Genomic DNA, 18,297 nt, shown 5'->3' with positions numbered 1-18,297 from the left:
AATCCGTTCAAAGAACTTGGTAACACCGGTTTCGTTCATGTCAAAACCAAATAAATCGGCACCGGATTTTAAACCATATTGGAAAAAAATATAATGTAAAAGCCATTAGTACTTTAGTACAATTGTCTACTTTAGTAAGAGTACTAGGCTATTATTTATTCTAGTCTAGGCTATTATTTTTATCGTAGTGTTTTGTTACTTCGGTTATTCGGTTGCTAGATTGCTAATATTGATTAAAATTACATAACGTATTCCCGCATTGATAATAGGTTTAAAACATACATAAGATTAAGAAAAATTTTATTTACTTATTATTAGACGATTAAAGGTGCTCACGGTGGTGCTAATTATTAGCAGAGCATTAACATATTACAGCCTCAATGCCTCAACGCGTTACTGCTTAGCGGTAGAAATACGCAAGATGATTGTTACCAACCTGTTGGGAGTTAACAAGACGCTCTATCACCACGAATTGCGCAAATTATAATGTTTGCTAGTTATTTAATAAGAAAAACTTATTTCTTACCCATGTTTGCTCAAAATTTGATAAATTATACATTTTCTATCATACCTCGAGGAATTGATATTGAATTTTTATTAAGAATGTTGTATTATGAGATTAGTCAGAAACTCTGAATAAATATTATTACATTGTTAGTTTTTGTATAATTAATTATTCAAATGTGAACATAGCCTTGGCTGACATAGTTTGTAGCACGATATGGAATTTCGATATTTAGACCAGTCAATTTTATTTCACTCATTGCAATTTATTATTAATATTTACATAATTCCAATAAATCAGAATAATTTCTTAAAATGATTGGATTTTTTTACTACAGGACATGCTTTTTGTGATTGTAGTTTCATTATCAGAGCCCCGACAAGGTAGCTGACAGGCATAACGAAAATATTCGCAATAGGTAGTGATAATATCCTATAAAATAATTAGCTGATGAAGTTAATTTAATATTAATGCTTTCAATAGGATAGATAAGTCCTAACCAACTTCTTTTCGGTTTATAATAAAATTAAAAAAAAACAGATGGTACATTTATGAATTATAAATTTTGTTAGAATCGATTTGTAATATAATTCGATTGAAGTTTTTATCATATTTGAGTATCGAGATATTTTTTTTCGTTTTGCGTTAGCTTTTTACGTCTGGTAACATTAACAACCCGCTACCGCCACGTTTCGCCTGTCTCACTTCTCTGAGAGTTTTGTGTCGTCTTACTAGTTGAACGCTCGTCAGTAATTTCAGACTCGTATCCTACAAAACAGGATATCAGAACTATTTTCATCGAAAATGAGTGCTCCAGCACCGGCACCTGCTTACAAAATAGGAATAGTGAAGCAGGTAATACATTATTCTCAATATTCGGGAGTTTTTCGAAACTGCACATTGCCTCGTGCCGTTCTCTTGAAGATTGCCTCGTTGGCACCGCAACGCATCAGGAGCATTTGCTACCTACTTGAGCAAAAATAGATTTACTTAAAATAAAAACAAGTGTTTATTGAATAGCACAGAATAGTCACTTCTGTTGCGATTCCAGCTGGTGTTAGTAGCGGCGAATGTTGACGATATTAGTGCTCTAATTTTATGCGATATCTTATTGATATTTGTAAATAAAAACGTCTTTGTCATTTAATCACGCAGGTACTATCGGGAGATACGGTGGTAATAAGAAAACAGCCTCAGGGCGGGCCGCCTCCAGAGAAAGTGATAGCCCTTTCGGGTATCACCGCACCTAAACTCGCTCGCCAAAGGACCGCCAACAAGTAAGTGCGGTATACAGCGATTGTTAATGCACTGCAACTCATTTTAATCATTATTTCTGTCATGAAATGTACAAAGATGTGTTTACTGTTATGCATTTTAATGTGAATGTTTACCCTTTCCTTCCATTATTTCCCTGATTGTTATATCGTGATTTGTAAGATTTCAACCTTAATAGGATCACAGTAAACGTCTTTGCTGTGCTGATATCAACAAGTGGCCAGATGCTACAATTACCTAACATTGTTTTAACCTTGATTTAGTTACCAATCTGAATGCCATAGTATTAAAAAGAGTTTTATAAAAAAATCAATAATAATATTAATTTCTGTAAAATTAATATCTGTAAATATATAAAAATTTTTTTTCATAAGATGTCTATAAAATATCAGTTGAAATTATAGTAAAGTTAAATGTAGTCTGAAGTGGTTTTTAACCTAATATTATCAATGATCTTACCAAGAGGAAGTAAAAACGGGTTGTAACATTCCAATATTTTCTCACATAAATCTAGGTCAAACTATAAAATATACAATGAAAATATTAATCATATAAAATTCCCTTCATTTTCACAAAGAAAATTCGCATACTGCTAGAGATTCAGAAGTGAAAGCAATTCTTGTTGCAATTAGAACATTTCTTATGTAATATGACAATGTAGTTTCCTTTCGCCATTAACGTAGTCAAAAGTCACAGAAACAAAATTCCTAAATGACTATTCGAGTTCATCATTATCATCATCATGCTGTATTTTTATGTTCTAAAACATTAAAATGTTACAGTTACTCAAGAAAAATAAACCAGTGTTTGAGATAGGTTATTGTACTTATTAATTCAAGGTAACAGCAACCAATTAGCATCTTATTAAAATTAGCATACAAAAAAAAATACCCATATAGGGTAACAGTCTTTAAGGTCCTCAATATGCATGATAGTGTGGTATCTATGTTGTTAAAGTGCTTTTCTTTTTGATTATTACAAAATAAACACAAAGCATAGCAAAGCAAACTTGAAATTAAGGCACAAAAGCTACTTCATTTAAGTAAATGCCTGGCGAACTTATTCAGATTTTTATCTTTAAAACTTGTTGGTACTATAGTCCTGTAGATAGTGCCCTCAGATTGATTAATTTATTATTCATAGTAAATAATTAAATTATTCAACTAGAAGTAACGACTAGAAGCTTTTATGTAGGAAACATTGTGAAAGTGCATTTATTGTTTAAAAACTTTAGTTACGTATTATTTCTGAATGTTCTTGCTCTTGTAGTTTTTTTAAAGTGACGGTTGGCTTAAAATCTGTTACAGGCTCAATTTGTTCTGTAGTAAACCCAAAATTAATGTAGAAGGATAATAAATTTTGTTTTAAACCAACTGGTTAAAAAACTGTCAGGCGGTAACTATGTGATGGATATTGAACATATGAAGGAAAACAATTCACCGTTAAAAAGTTACTCTTAAAACACTTTCCTTAGAGTATTCTCGATTTTGTTTCAATATAATGTGAACTTGTTAAATTTGCTTAATTATCACAATGCTTTTGATAAATATTATCTGGTGTGTGATTAAATGAGAAAGTAACGCAAAACATTGATAGTCATGAATATAACAAATATAATTAAATATATATCAATGCTTGAAAGACAATCTTAACTAAGCAGCAAAGTAATCTTTACATTAAATTTTTATTTTAAATAATATTTTTTAATTTAATTAGTTTTAAATTTAATTTTTTGTTAGATTTAATTTATTTTAATAGCAGTAGGGTAGATTTTTATAGTTATTCACGATACTAAAGTAAGACCTAAGCATTTGTTTAAAAAGCGCTTTATGGCACTTAGATTAATAGATGAATAGATAAATTCTCCTTATTTTATGAACAAGTAAAATTATCTAAACTATTAATTACTTTGAGGTATGTAAAATAGGTAAAATGACCTAGCTTAAAATGTTGATACATGAGTATCATATTTATCTATGGCGATCTAATTGCTTGAAATGAATCAAGTAAAATTTTCTAAGCATGCTTGAATGCCCTGTTATTGTAGAAAACATATCTTAGTTATGAAATGATAAACAAAAAAGTTCTTATCTACTTCTTTTTTTTTATAAAAATAACTGTCCTCTCCACAAACTTTATAAAATCAACAATAGGGAAATTAAATAGTACTTATTCATATATTCAGTCCAAAATAAATATAACAATATATACCCAAATCAGATTCTAAAACATATCATTAAGTAAAATTACTATTGTTTTTTTTCAAAGATATAAATTTACTTATACAAATAAATTTTACCTACTTTTTTTTATCCACTTTATTTCACGTTACAAATAACATATCATAAAATATAAGTGAAGTTAAAATACATATGAATTGCAATTACAAAATGTGGCTACAATTTACCACTTGAATTGAAATGAGAAGTACATTACAAGTAAAAATATAAAAAGGCAAACAAATAAAAAGCAGAAAAATATTGAAAACTGACTTAAATTCATGCTTCTATTTATAAGAATCTCAGAACTGCTGAATTGAAACACAATTTCCGGTTTTGGCAGGAACCGTATAATATCTAAGTGACTGTAAAAGTCGCCGTAGAGCTATGAAAACTCAACAAAACGAAGCAGAAAAATCTAGATCACGGATTTTTTTCGCTTATGCAGGATTGTCTTTTGAGCGTTGATATGTACTGAGTATACGTTTTTAATCCACATATGACAAATTTATAAAAGATTGATGTGAATACGTATGATGATATGTATGACCGCTTCAACCTAATCAAGAAGATTAATGTGCTTTAACCTAATTCGGGAATATATTAAATGAGTCTGATGCTTTTGATAGCGGGATAATTCAGAGTTAAGGTTGCCGCCTGAGACAGTTAATTCAAAATTTCGTGTAATATTATTTACGAGATTTGGGATGCAAGGTAAGAATCGAAAAACTCCGAAGGTGACACGTTCAAGAGGCTGGCTATTCCCTACCCTGCTTAAATTATCTAATAAGTTTTTATGGTCGGTAAGTTTATATTATTTTGGTTTTCTTTTTTTTATTCAAGATTTTTTAGAATATTGGGATGCTGTTTAAAGAAAATTAAATATTTAGTGCAAAATGTTTTGCTTCTGCGACCCATTCCCGACCGGCGATTTGACGAAATGTTATGTTTTCAGCAAATATTATAAGAGAAAAATATTCATTAACAGTGACACAGAAACGAAGGATGAACCATTTGCGTGGGAAGCCCGTGAATTCCTAAGGAAGAAGCTAGTCGGCAAGGAGGTTATCTTCACTGCTGAGAAACCGGCGAATTCAGCGAATAGAGAATATGGCGTCGTATGGGCTGGCAAAAATCCTTCCAAAGATGAAAATGTTACTGAAGCCTTGCTGGCTGAAGGTCTCGTTAAAGTTCGAGAAGGTGCTAGAAATATACCTCAGCTCAAAAAGCTGGTAGAGATCGAAGAGACAGCCAAATCGCAAGGCAAAGGAATTTGGAGTACTGATGCTGATGTATGTTACATATATTAATCACTTGTGTGATATTATAATACATCAATGACATTTTTTGGTGAATGATAACATTTAAAAACAAATCTAACCATATCATTACAGAAACATGTACGAGACATCAAGTGGTCTATCGAAAATCTGAAAGCTTTCGTCAACAAATACAATGGTAAGCCTGTAAAGGCTATCATTGAATATGTGCGTGATGGTTCTACAGTACGTCTTTGTTTGTTACCTGAATACACTCCCATTACACTGATGCTATCTGGAATTCGTGTAAGTAAATTTGGTAGAATAATAGTTTAGTATTTGGAGAGGGAAAGAACTAAGTTACAAAAAACTTTTATTCGTTTACTTGGAAAACTCTTATTTATGATACGAAAGCGAATACGCATTGTGTTTTTCAAAACTGATTGTTTCTTATCCTGACTTGGACACTAGACGCTAAGTGTCCAGTTAACATATCTTTAGCAAAGCAATTCGTATAGATTGGAGCGATAGAACATCATCCAATCCTAATATAGGTAGTAAGTTCAAAGTTGTAGTACTAATTACTAAGCAGTAAATATACTTGTTATTGCTCTAGCATCTCATCATGTGTCATAAGGTTGAACTTTCAGTTGCATTGTGTAATGGATATCCCATCCTTCCACGACGACATAACTGCCTCATGGGCATAAATAGATAGAAGGTTCGACTACTATCATTATGTCCCAATATGGACACTTTAAGGCATACAAATTGATCACTGAGGCTCTGGTTTACACCGGATGTGTCCTGAATTTTACTGTTCATCTTTGCATCCAATGTCTTGCTTCTAATTCAGTACCATTAAGGCTCCCCTGGAGATTCTATTTATACAAATAAATTTATGAAACGTTAAAATATATATTATTATTCACAATTAGTGTCCTGCTGTAAGACAAGACGGTGAATCTGAGCCTTACGCAGAAGAAGCCCGCTTCTTCCTGGAGTCCAGATTGCTGCAGAAAGACGTCGAAGTAGTTCTGGAGTCCGTTAATAACAACAATATCGTGGGCACGATACTGCACCCGCAGGGTAACATCGCTGAGGCCCTACTAAGACAAGGATTCGCGAAATGTGTAGACTGGTCGTTAGCTGTTATGAAATCAGGTAAGTTGTTAATTTGAAAAGATTCTCTTTCTTACATCTTTATCATATGAGATTCGTCGAACCATCCACGAGAATAAATAAAGTGTGATTAATGAATAATATGAGAAAAAAATATATTCTAGTTTTCTGTGTGAGGAAAATCCATAATTGTAATTTTGTTCACACCATTGTTATTTTTTTTTTTAGATATTCTCTAATTAAATTATTAACGTAATCAAATAACGATCAACGGTCTTAATTGATTAGTTCATTTATATATGTGATTATGCTGTTATATTTCAATTCCCAAAATTCATTCAAATCTTGGGGTAGGTTCCAATCTATAAAAAAAAAACAGGTTTGTACCAAAAAAATCGTTCAGTAATTTATGCAATGATGGGATTGTCTAGAAAGGTGTGTTGTGTTGTGGGTAGCTATAACCATCCAACCTCATTCTATTGTAAAGCAATAATGTGTTCCATTACAATGATAGAATAATTAGACCCATTTATGTAAACAAGAACCAACCCACAGCAGGTTAGTTTCGAGAAAACGAGACTTTTGTAAACAGAATGTGCAAAATGCATAGATAGTATAATAATGAATGAATACTTTTTAAACCTATTTGAGATACTGTAGCCTATCTAGCAATATCAGATTTATATAGTTTATGTAGTCAGTATAAAGTAAATCTTTAAAAACCCGGTTGGTTCTTTCTTGCAAAAACATATTTTGTTGCTTAGTTTCTTCTTGCAAAATGGACCTAAGATTGCATCTGTGTACTTAAATCAATTTCACTCAAATTGTGAGTTTTTTCTTGTTTGCATAAATGGGTCCAATTGTAACTCTTGTGTATGTATGAATAAGTGACGGCGTTCAACTTGCGTTATAAACAAAAATATGCTAATGCTTTATGAAATTCAGGTGCGTCTACATTGAGAGCCGCCGAAAGTGCAGCTAAGGAAGCAAAACTGCGCATATGGATAAATTATGTAAGCAATGCACCTATAATCCCGGCGAAAGACAAGGAATTCACGGCCACCGTGTTGGAAGTAGTCAACGGAGACGCGCTCGTTGTTAAAACACATAGCAATGTACAGAAAAAAATATTCTTAGCTAGCGTCAGGCCTCCTCGTGAAAAGTTAGTATTTTCGTAAAATGCAATAAATTTAAAAAAACGCAAAATAAAACCAACCTGAGGCACTTCTAAATCTATTTTCTCCTAGGAGCAATGCTGACGACGACAATAAACCTATACCGAGGCCAAAAGGATTTAGACCTTTGTATGATATTCCATGGATGTACGAGGCACGTGAATTTCTTAGAAAAAAACTGGTTGGGAAAAAAGTTAATGTGACAGTAGATTACATTCAGCCAGCAAAAGATAATTTCCCAGAAAAGACATGTTGTACTGTCGTAAGCGGTGGCACGTAAGTTTATTTATAAAAGTGAATCATATAGACCTGAATAAATATTTATTTCATTACATATTTGACCTAGATTAAATCTAAACTATTTCATGATACAGGAACATAGCTGAAGCTCTGGTGACTAAAGGGTTGGCAACAGTTGTGAAGTACAGAAACGATAATGACCAAAGAAGCTCACAGTATGATAAATTATTGGAGGCCGAATTGAAAGCAGTTAAGGCCGCAGTTGGTATTCACAACAAGAAAGAAGTGCCCACCCACCGTGTGCAAGACACCAGTGGAGATCCAACGAAAGCAAAAAAATTCTTCCCATTCCTCAAACGTGCCCAAAAAACCGAGGCTACTGTGGAATTTGTTGCTAGCGGATCGCGTATGCGTTTATATATTCCTAAAGAATCCGTCTTAGTAACCTTTTTGCTTGCCGGCATTAACTGTCCCCGAGGTGCGAGACCTGCAATTGGCGGAGGACCCAAACAAAATGCAGAGCCTTTCGGAGAAGAAGCTTTGCAGTTCACGAAAGAAAAGTGCTTACAGCACGACGTCTTAGTCAGCATAGAAGAGATTGACAAAGCAGGGAACTTCATCGGTTGGCTCTGGGTTGACAACGAGAATATGTCCGTTTCGTTAGTCGAACATGGCCTTGCCTCGGCGCATCACACGGCGGAAACGTCTGAGTTTGCACGCGCCATAAAAACCGCTGAAGAGAATGCAATTAAAAAGCGTATCGGCGTATGGAAAGACTATGTCGAAGAAGAAAAAGAAGTCGAAAAGGAGAGAAATGCAACTGTACAAGATCGTACTCTTAAATACGACCGCGTGGTTATCACTGAAGTCACTCCTGAAGGTCATTTCTACGCACAAAATGTCGATTTAGGTGTGAAACTAGAAAGTCTTATGGAAACTATACACACTGAGTTTAGAAACAGTCACCCATTGCCTGGATCTTACGCTCCAAGGAAGGGAGCCATCTGTGCTGCTCGTTTTACAGCCGATGACCAATGGTACAGGGCAAAGATTGAAAAAATAACAGATAATAGGCAGGTCCAAGTTGTATACATCGACTATGGAAATCGAGAGGTAAGCTTGATCTATGTGGCAGCTACTGCCTTGAGCCAGTACCTACTACTACATCCTTCCATTACCAGTTGATAATTTTTTCCTTATAACTCTTTCCTAACCCATATATTTAATAACTAGTGATATCTATGAGGTCTCGGACGAGGACGTCCTGTCTATTTTCTCACTCTCTCTAAATCGTATTATTTCTCTCCAGCCCTAACGAATCTGTCGCAAGTAAAATTTTATTCTCAACGCGCCTAAAGAAGTTTTACTTCAAAAACTTCGCGAATTATCTTACACTACAAAGAATCATACTATAATTGAATAGCTATTGTATTGTAAACTAATTTCTAGACTTTTTTTTACTGTTCAAAGGTTTTCACAGTTTTCTTACAGAATGTAAATTTGTTGTTCTTTGTGATAAACATCTTAATTTCCTAAAGTTCTAATGAACAATAAAATATTTTTATTATTGAGACAAAAGAGAACTAAAAATAACATGAAACTTTAATTACTAGTTATTAGACACATTAAAACTACAAACAAAGAAGTACTTGAGAAGGTATAGCTAGCTATTAACTCGAAGCCTAACTTTTAAATTTTGGCAAATAGCAACTTTGAAATTGTATAAATAGTATAACTGTCATATAACTATACTAAAATATTTTAAGTTATTTCATATAATTAAACATATTTAATTAGTTTCCTTTTTTATTTCATTTAAAACTCAAATTGCCTCAAATACTTAACATTTCTGCCTAAGCCTGCGCTGCGAACTATACCAATACCTTTACACAAATACAACAATACCTTCAAAACTGTATTTTGATCAAAAATTTTTCTTTACATGATATTATTTTAATATATTTTCAGACGTTAGACATAACCAGATTGGCAGCACTCCCGGTGGGTACTGAGCACGATTCGCCTTTTGCGACAGAGTATGTTCTCTGCTGTGTGAAATTCCCCTCGGACCCTGATGACCGAGCAGAAGCTGTAACCAGTTTCTATAATGATGTCGTTGGCAAGAGGCTGCTCTTGAATGTAGAAATCCGTGGATCACCAGCTGCTGTTACCCTTGTTGATCCTAACACAAACATTGATCTGGGCAAGGTAATCAACGAAAACATTTTTCCTTCTACCGTTCTTTATTATATTTACCTTATATTAATCCTGTTAATTTTTGTTTCGGATTACTTTGTACTAACCTCGTAAACATTTTGGAAAATAATTGTTGTTTAGATTTTTTTTTATTCCTTAGATGGGTGGACGAGCTCACAGCCCACCTGGTGTTAAGTGGTTACTGGAGCCCATTAACATCTACGACGTAAATGTGCCACCCACCTTGAGATATAAGTTCTAATCTTGCTATAGTTACAACGGCTGCCCCGCCCTTCAAGCCGAAACGCATTACTGCTTCAAGGCAGAACTAGGCAGGGCAGTGGTACCATGCTTTGTATGCTTAGTTAAGCAGATGTCATATAATAATTTCCTTTGACAGAACCTTATCAAAGATGGGCTCGTGTTAGTGGAGCAGGTTCGTGACAGCCGACTGGCAACATTGATGGCCGAATATCGCGCCGCTCAGGAGCACGCCAAGAGCTCGCGACTCAACTTGTGGCGGCACGGTGACATCACCGAGGACGATGCGGTGGAATTCGGGGTGCGTCGCTAGCTGTACGCCCCCGGCGTTGACGCCACCACATCGCCCACGCACATCCGCAACTGTGCCACCTGCACCACTGTAGATGTCGACAGCATCGTCCACGCCATTCTTTACCACATACTGTGAACTATAAACTGAACAATGAACTTTAAATCATGATGTAATTCAAACTTGGATGTTGTGAACAATTGTTTATTAATCAGAAGTTTATTATTGCTAATTACGATACGTGTGTTGTGCCGGAGGACATTACGATGGTGAGCAGTGAACACGGCAGCGGAAGGGGTGCCGCAACACTTACACGCTAGCATACCGAGCATAATTCATAAAAACATATTTTTTAAATTTACAAACATATTTTAGAAATTAAAACAGATTCATAACTATAATAGATTAAATAAATTATATAGGTCGCTGATTTAAATACTTAATTACCTACAAACTAATATATTAATATGTAACTATTTAAATAAATGAATTTATTGATAAATGCCTGTTGTTGATCATAATATAAATGTGTTACAGATTTGTATATCAGGATTTATTGAAATTTATTGTATGTAGATTGATGTAATAGTTCTATATTTCATTGTTATTTCATATTATTTTAAATATACATTTTTAGTAAAATATATTCTTGAAAATAAATAATCCCATTTCCTTTCTTTGAAATTTGTTTATAATCTTCATGAAAAAAAATTCAAAAATATGAAGTATTTTGCATAAAATTTAACAAATAAATTAGCATAATCATGTGACATTGTAGTTAGTGAGAACATGTATCTTGTGCATAATCAGAAGTCTGAATTTTCTATGTTTATTTAATTCTTAATGTATCGTGTTTGGAATGTATCAATTTCTATAGACATTTTAGCTTCCTTAAAGTTCGTACTTATAATTCGTATTTATGAACCTACCTCTCCTGTCGGAGATGTTTTAATTTTGTTTACAAACAGTAGGGTACCATTAGGTGCGTGGATTGTTAAAGAACTTGGTAAAATAAATATTTTAGGAAAAATCAACAAAGTTTTTTGTTTGTATTCGCAGATTATAAATACATATTTTATTAAATAAAACAACTACATAAATATATTTTTCAGTAATTACTTTATTACACGTATCATTACGACAATTTATGTACGTAGTAATTGATTTCTTTACATTCATTGACAACAATTTCTAATTAAAATTCTTTATGACAAACTGCTGCTTGCAGTTACTATTGGGCTCAATTATTTGGCACCATCTAATTAATATCCATACAGAAAAATAAGTATTTTTAATATTGTTTTAATCAGATATAATAAACCAAAATCAGCACTACCTACTGTTCCCATAGAAATATACTACTTACCAAAGAACTATAATAACAAAACCCAATACCAACTATAATTGGAGACTTTCAACCGAATTAATCTCAGAACTACTCGTTGTTTAAAATATTTTACTTTTGTTAATAACTACGATCATTTTTATTCAATTGATATTTCGAAGACGGATTAATATGGCTATTTACTGATATACATGATATAATATGTATTACTTATGTAAATATCAATAGTTTATTAAAAAAATACATCTTTTTTGAAAAATTCTATTTGAAATTGCTACAGTTAATTAGAAATACTTATCGAACATAAATTAATATTTAAGTTTAAATTTTAATAAAACTACAAATCTAATTTCTCACATTCGATTTGATTTTAGTCTAAACAAATTTCTGAAATTATAAAACAGAACAAGATTTTTCGTGACAGTCCATTTCATATACCTTAAGCAAAAGAGGAGATTACTGCCTTTTATTAAATGACGTACCATTAATTAAATAATAATTAATTAAATATACAGAGGAGTGGGTGTGTGTACTAAGAACACTTCACCATGCCTCTCGAACACCAACCCTTTATTGGTTCGAACATCATGAACTTTATGAACTTTGTTTATTTTATACTTTTTTATCACCCTCTAATTTGTCAACCTACAACCAGATTTGTAAAGATAGGTACAAGGATAGTTTTTGTAATCTTACCACATATTTTTTTTGTAATTAAACTTAATCCATTTTACTATTTTAAGACAGTTAAGAAATTATAGTTATAACAAATCAATCTTTCAAACACTTAATTTTAATATAACCTATGTAAGATCGATTGCATTAATTAATTAACGAATATTTTTTCACTCCATTCATTTCACTCATAAGGCAGTTTCAACATTAAACTATTAATACTGGCGACAATTAAATCAGTTCTCGCATATTTATATTAATTTTTTACTATTATGCAATTTAAATTTCATAAATTTGTCACATCGAAACAACATACTAAGTACTACTTAGGGGATCTATTATCACGATGTAACTAACACCAACGAGATTAAAACACACAATGACAAATTTTGTACTATAACATTCCAAAGTTATTGTGCTAAACATTTATCTAGAACTATAAAATATGGAACTAAATTTACTCTGCAATAAGTACGTAAATATTTATTAATCGAATCATTAAACAGTGAGTACAACGCCAAGTCGAGCAGACTCATTATTTTTTTCAAAAAATGGGCCAATCTCACTTGGTAGTGCTGGAACGTTAACTAAAAATTGTTGCATTGAAGGATAGTATTCCCTACACGTCCAGGTGTCATCATGTCCTCCACCTGGTATGACCACCATTTGCTTGCAGATAGATCCACAGCGCATATACAGCTCTCTGGCCATGGATGGAGGCACTAAAGCGTCATTTGATCCGCATATCACGAGTGTAGGTGAAATGACATGTGCAATTTTATTCAAAGACATGTACTGAAATAGATACAGTAAGTTCATGAGATATAATTAACAATTAAAAAACTTTAGATTTTCTACAATTAAAATATATGTATATAAGATATGATAGATTAAAAAATGATATATAAAGAAAAGGAATTAAATTCAATCAAATTCCTAAATTCAATTTCTAAAACACAAGATGTTAGGCATCATTCCCACAGTAGAAAGAGTAATTATTATCTATGTATGAAAAACACGAATACTTTTAAGAAGTGAATATTTCAAGAACCCATTGCACGAAGACCCTGACCCCATGTCTGTGAAAATCTGATATGTCTGCCAATTTTTAATAACATAATGTGCCTTACACGTTAGGCACTTTTGAAATGATTACTTTTAGAACATGGTGCTAGAGATGACAAGTGCTTCTATTTCTTGGTTTTTAGAAATTGACTCAATATTATCTAAAGATAAATGAAAATGTTATATTTTATGAACCCACAATCAATGACCGCCCAGTGCATTATCATGTTTTTGATTGCTTGCAAAGCATATTTTTTGTAATACATTTAATCATCATTTTATTATTAAAACGTGCTATTAGTGTTAGCACCTTCATTTTGGAGAACAGATCTCATTGCTGTTTGCTTGGGATTCATTTTAAGTAATAAATGTTACATACTTATTGAGTAACATTTAAAAATACCTTATTTTTGTGGCAGAATTGTGGTAGCCAATTTAGGCATCTCCATTTTAAAATGATCTGTGCCATGTCTGGTATACTAGTGAAAGTATTTTCCACCACTAATGCCCAAATTTTGTTCCTGTATTCCAAACGAGATGCCAGATCAATTGCCACTGCTCCACCTAAAATGTCATCATAAATAGGGATGTTGTATTTTTGTTTATTATAATAATTAACAGCTAAAATTAGCCACTCTTACTCATTCTGGTCCTGAGCTAATCTTATCAAATTCTGATCTGTGAGTAGCTATTATGAATTTTGAAAAAAAATAATTAGAATAGTTGCAAAATTACCGCATGAACTGGTATATGTATTACACTAACCTAATGATCTTCCAAACAAAATAATCCTACTAGTATCAACATCAGTTCTTTCCAAGATGTAATCAATAGCACATTGGGCATCAATATATAGGCCCCGTTCGGACGGCGTTCCTTCTGATAATCCATAGCCTCTGTACTCAACCATAAGTACATTGACATTTAACTTGTGATAGAATCCAGAAACATTAGACAACCTGTAACATCCAATACCTTTAATTATTTGAGGGTAGAGTATACTTTATTGTACACCAAAATAAATACAAATGCAAAACATTAAATACAAAAGTACAACAGGTGGCCTTATCCCCAAGAGTGATCTCTTCTAGAGAACCACCAGGTAGACAAGAATCCTTTAAGGATATAAATTAACAGCATTTTATTCATTCACTTAAAAAAACAATATTATAGCATGATATAACTTAGGGGGGCTAATTATAATATTATTATATTATACATTTAATTATATATTATAATTATAATATTAAAGTAGTAATACTTTACACATAAAAAAGAAATAAGCAATTAACAACTAATTTTAAAATATTGCTCCATAATCCATCCCTTGAAGGTATATTCGACAAAAAAAGAACCTGGAATCATTAATTGCATATTCTGATCATCTCAGGGATATGTGCATCACAGACAAACTCTGTTTTAATTTTAACAATTTTAAATAGATTCTTAAATATTAGATTTATAGTGATAATTTGCCTGTGTCTTATCAGTTAACAAATACTAATTGTTTATATACAAATACTATATGCTAATTTTGCAGAATAGTTTTCTTTTGTTTTAAATAAATTTAATTACTGCCAACCTTTGCCCCATATTTCCAGCATTACCGTGGAAAAATATCATTGTAGGTATATATTTGCTATTGAATGGCTGCTTTACAAGAAACATGTGTATTTTTAATCCATCTTTATTGTTAATTTTTATACTTTCATATGGCAACTTGTAATTACTTGGCTGAAGAACAAAAACTCTTGAGTCAGGTGGATCATTGGGATAGTAAAGCAGCAAATCTTGAGCGCAGTAAAGAATGCCTGTTAAAAAAAAGTGAAAATTAGGTACTATTATGGCAATCTGTGTTTTGATTAAAATTATATTATATTAATATAAACTAAAATTTTCCATATGCCAAATAGGTTAGGCTTGAGATTTTAGATTTACAGAAATAACAATTCATATTAAGATTTGAAGAATTTTTTATATGTAATTATTCCGTTTCTTACCTGATATGCCTAAGGTGAATATACCAAATGCTGTTAAGAACCCATGAAACCAAAATAGTAAAATACTAGAAAATAGTGTTATAGTGGATACAATCAAAAGTCGGTACAGTAAAACCCTCACTACCTGATACATTTCTATTTTTTAAATTGATCTATCTAACTACATTACAACCTATAGGTATTTAAGGTACATTGAATTGATTAAAGTTGGCACGACTACAAATGTACAAAATCAAACAACTGTGAACTGATAGTCAAATTTAGACTTGACAATTTTTAAAAAGTTTTACAATTTGTGCTCAAGAATAGGTTTTGTGGGGATTGTTTCACTGAAGAAAACGAATAAAAATCCATATGTCTCATGTCTGTTTCTAATTCCTGTTTAATAGTTTGCGATCATGAGTCGTATTGTAAAATTTCTCCCAATTTCTTAAATTGTTTTGTTATTGTGTAGGTAATCTATGAAAAATTAAGATTAAAGTTTGAAGGTGTTTAACTTTTTGTGATCAACGGCTACAATAACATGCAGCCGTTGCAAAAAAAGTTTGTTGAGTAGGTATCTAAGGCTTGTCAAGGATTTATCCTCAATGCAGATAGTGGACTCTCTGAATAAATTTCTTCTGAATTATCTTTCGACAGCTTTCTTTATCCTCGGCTACGTATGTATGACCTATTGAACTTCTGTCTCTAAATTCAAACGTTCCAATTGGAGACAAATTTAAGTTAATTTTTACGCTATCGCTAACGTTAAAAACTCGCATTAAGCACACAGGCTGTAGTCACCGGTAACTACAAGGAACTCTCCTTGTAGTCACCGCAATCTCGTCGCAATAATAAAGCTTTCCGTAGCAGTCTTCAAATACTTTCGGATGCGTTCCAAATCTGGATCACTCACGTACTACTCTTACAGAGTACTCTTACTCTACTACTAGACAGTTAAGCTAAGAAACCGAGATTGTTATTGTAAGGAGTCCGTTCGAATATGGACTGCGAAATTTAGGTCTTCTTATCTTTATATCCAATTAATTTATTATAAGAAAACGCCTCAAAGTTTTTTTTGTTTGGTAGTACTTCGAGTGGCTATTATGGCTTCACCATGACTTGCAAGGGACAACTTGAAACGATATGCTAACACTAGGCCTAGTAAAAGCAGAGAGTTTCGCTGAATATACTATGGGGTCAGCATCACGTCCTCTCGATCCATTAACGGTGCTTTTAGTGCATTAACGGTAGGCAGCGGCTTGGCTCTGCCCTTGGCATTGCTGAAGTCCATGGGCGACGGTAACCACTCACCATCAGGTGGGCCGTCTGCCTACAAGGGCTATAAAAAAAATGTACCACAAGCACCGGTCACTGTCCTCGTCGAATCCGTCGCTTGCGATGAAGGGCTCGACGAGTGAATTAACCCACAGACATAGCCCACTAAGTTTCTCGCCGGATCTTCTCAGTGGGTCGCGTTTCCGATCCGGTGGTAGATTCTGCGAAGCACTGCTTTTGCTAGGGCCAGTGTTAGCAACACTCCGGTTTGAGCCCCGTGAGCTCACCTGCACGTTAGGGCGACGCTGAAATAGCCTCTCAAGGCTATCAGCATAGGTAGGAAAAAAAATACGACCCACTGAGATTTATCCACTAACGGCGCTTTCTGGCACCTCAAGCACCAGTCACAGTTCTGGTCAAACCCGTCGCTTGCAATGAAACTTCGGCAAGTAAAATAAACCACAGACAGAGCTCACCGAGTTTCTCGCCGGATCTTCTCAGTGGGTCGCGTTTCCAATTCGGTGGTAGACTCTGCGAAGCACTGCTCTTACTAGGGCTAGAGCCTTGTGAGCTCACCAATCACCGTCGCTCGGCGACGCTGGAATAAGCTCTAAGGCTACCAGCTAAGGTAGGAAAAATTGTTGCATGCGTTTGTTTAAGAGAAAACGGTGACTTCAAACGGATCCTATGACGATTTCCCACACCTCCAGGCTTTCAAATTATAGTCTGGGAGCCAGTGACAGATTTTCATGACCAAGTCTCTCCCAATCGAAAATTCGTGAAATGCATTAGGGACTTATAATATGAATACTCGCGACCGTCAGCTGCGACTCCGTGGGTGGGGCGGGCGGTGGCAGCCTCTCACGCATGGAGAAAAAAAGTTTTTTCATTAATTTCCTCCCATTTGAAATTTTGCCAGATTATAGTTAACCTAGTACTTTGAAGGAAAAAAAAAGTCAGCTGGCCATAACATGGTGGATTATACGTCAGCTGGCTGCTTGAACATGAAAAAAAAAATTATATTTTCAATGATTTCGTCTCAACAAAAAATGTACCTGATGATTTTTTATTTTCTACTATGAATGAAAATTAATGTCAGCTTGCTGTATCTCAGTGGAAAGTTTGTCAGCTGGTACCTTGAAAGGTGTAACGCAGCAGCATCATCTACTGAATCGACTTTTCCCTTGACTTACAGCTAGCTGATTTCTTTCATTATTTACTAGAGTATGTTAACACTCCTCTTATAAATTTTCGTCCGGGAGGAAATAAAAATTTATATATATATTAGTATATAAACGATCACCAGGTAAATTTTTAGTTGAAAGGAAATCATTGAAAGTATAATTTTTTTTTTCATGTTCAAGCAGCCAGCTGACGTATAATCCACCATGTTATGGCCAGCTGACTTTTT

At 33.5% G+C, this 18,297-nt stretch overlaps 2 protein-coding genes across 3 annotated transcripts; one reads left to right on the top strand and one right to left on the bottom strand.

Annotated features, from left to right (window-relative positions):
• The first annotated feature begins 1,165 nt into the window (after positions 1-1,165).
• On the top strand, positions 1,166-11,582 carry Tudor-SN (Staphylococcal nuclease domain-containing protein 1). 2 transcript variants are annotated; one of them, XM_028177123.2, is made up of 10 exons: positions 1,166-1,360; positions 1,661-1,782; positions 4,988-5,291; positions 5,394-5,564; positions 6,197-6,422; positions 7,326-7,542; positions 7,628-7,831; positions 7,930-8,908; positions 9,764-10,003; positions 10,392-11,582. In XM_028177123.2, exons 1-10 carry the CDS (start codon positions 1,310-1,312, stop codon positions 10,563-10,565), a joined length of 2,688 nt encoding a protein of 895 aa, XP_028032924.2. In that variant the 5' UTR covers positions 1,166-1,309; the 3' UTR covers positions 10,566-11,582. The 2 variants fall into 2 exon arrangements, with proteins under 2 accessions (XP_028032924.2, XP_089587278.1); XM_089731152.1 differs by having other exon boundaries at positions 1,183-1,360; positions 4,955-5,291.
• Positions 11,583-11,648: 66 nt separating this feature from the next.
• On the bottom strand, positions 11,649-16,171 carry Bem46 (abhydrolase domain containing 13-like protein Bem46). The gene is made up of 5 exons (XM_028177125.2): positions 15,630-16,171; positions 15,212-15,440; positions 14,395-14,588; positions 14,033-14,193; positions 11,649-13,359 (listed from the first exon to the last, which is right to left on the bottom strand). Exons 1-5 carry the CDS (start codon positions 15,760-15,762, stop codon positions 13,063-13,065), a joined length of 1,014 nt encoding a protein of 337 aa, XP_028032926.1. The 5' UTR covers positions 15,763-16,171; the 3' UTR covers positions 11,649-13,062.
• Positions 16,172-18,297: the final 2,126 nt, after the last annotated feature.

This window comes from Bombyx mandarina, chromosome 01 (genome assembly GCF_030267445.1).
Source record: "Bombyx mandarina strain Sakado chromosome 01, ASM3026744v2".
Classification (NCBI taxonomy): Eukaryota; Metazoa; Arthropoda; class Insecta; order Lepidoptera; family Bombycidae; genus Bombyx; species Bombyx mandarina.
The sequence above is the reverse complement of the archived record's forward strand: the minus strand, read 5'-3'. Positions and strand labels throughout refer to the sequence as shown.